At 38.7% G+C, this 1,113-nt stretch overlaps 1 protein-coding gene across 1 annotated transcript in view; it reads left to right on the forward strand.

The window, feature by feature from the left end:
• Positions 1 to 513: 513 nt before the first annotated feature.
• LOC101857700 (autophagy-related protein 13) overlaps positions 514 to 1,113 on the forward strand; it is a 17,394-nt gene continuing 16,794 nt past the window's right edge. Inside the window, exon 1 of the mRNA XM_005091440.3 lies at positions 514 to 927. Coding sequence (XP_005091497.1) covers positions 754 to 927 — 174 coding nt within the window. The 5' untranslated portion in view covers positions 514 to 753. The remainder of the gene's footprint in view (positions 928 to 1,113) is intronic.

Genomic DNA, 1,113 nt, shown 5'->3' on the forward strand with positions numbered 1-1,113 from the left:
ACACACACACACCCCACATTATCGAAATAGCCTACGGTAATTCAGCTAAAAAGAACACGGCTTTGGTTTCTGTACTATAGCCAAGGAGCTTAAAACAAGCTTACTGTAACCTCCTTGACAACAGTTAAGTAGTAGGATTTTATAAACGAAGAAAACCGAATGAAATTGTTGAAAGTATAGAAACAACTTTGTGACATAAACTAAGTTCTGTCAATAGTTGAAATTCCAAGATATAGGGGCCCATATTTACTGATACCTGGCACGTTAAAAAAGTAGTTTGTCTTATCAATTAAAGGATGGTTACTTATTGAAAAAATGATACAGTAATTGTTCTTTGCATCCTATTATGTGCTTATTACTTTTTAAAAAGCTGAGCGCTATCTTTTTCCTTGATCCCTAGCTCGGTGTAACTGAAAAAGGTGTAAAGCAAGGAGTTTTAATCTCCTTGGTGTAAAGCACAGAATTCTACAGAATTCTGTGGTGTAAAGCAATATTCCAATCCGGCATGACATATTCGTCCAATTGACAACTTCCGGTCCTAACTTTGTTTTTGTTATTATTCGCGTTGCATTGGTACCCTTTCAGGTACCTGTTGTCCTGAGCAAGAGCCTTCACGTGTTGATTTGCATCGAACACTCGTTACAATTTGAAGCATTTTAATGTATTTTTAACTCATATGTGTTCTGGAGAAGGGATATGTAGGTCAAGGATCCAGTTTGTTTTGGTAAACAGCTGGGATCCAAAATAAACAAGATGGCGACGAGCGATGGAAGTGTCTCAAGTTTGGAGTCCAGTCAAGTGAAAGAGACCAACATAGATGTCGAACGCCTTTACAGAACCTTTACCTATAAATGTCTGCAAGTAATTGTCCAATCTCGTATTGAGAAGAAAGAGAATGCAAGAGACAAAGTCCAGTATGAAAACTATGTAAGTTAAAAGGCCTCTTCCTCTCTGTTCTCTCCCAGTCCCAGTCATCTGTACACATGCCGTTAAACGTAGAAAAGACGCATCTTTCTGATTGGCTGCTAATTGTAGTACTGTGATGTCATCACTCCCTGGGATACCCACATGGGTATTTTTTTACTTTCCCTCCCGTCTCACACTCAGCTACCA

Source organism: Aplysia californica, unplaced genomic scaffold (genome assembly GCF_000002075.1).
Source record: "Aplysia californica isolate F4 #8 unplaced genomic scaffold, AplCal3.0 scaffold00030, whole genome shotgun sequence".
Classification (NCBI taxonomy): domain Eukaryota; kingdom Metazoa; phylum Mollusca; class Gastropoda; order Aplysiida; family Aplysiidae; genus Aplysia; species Aplysia californica.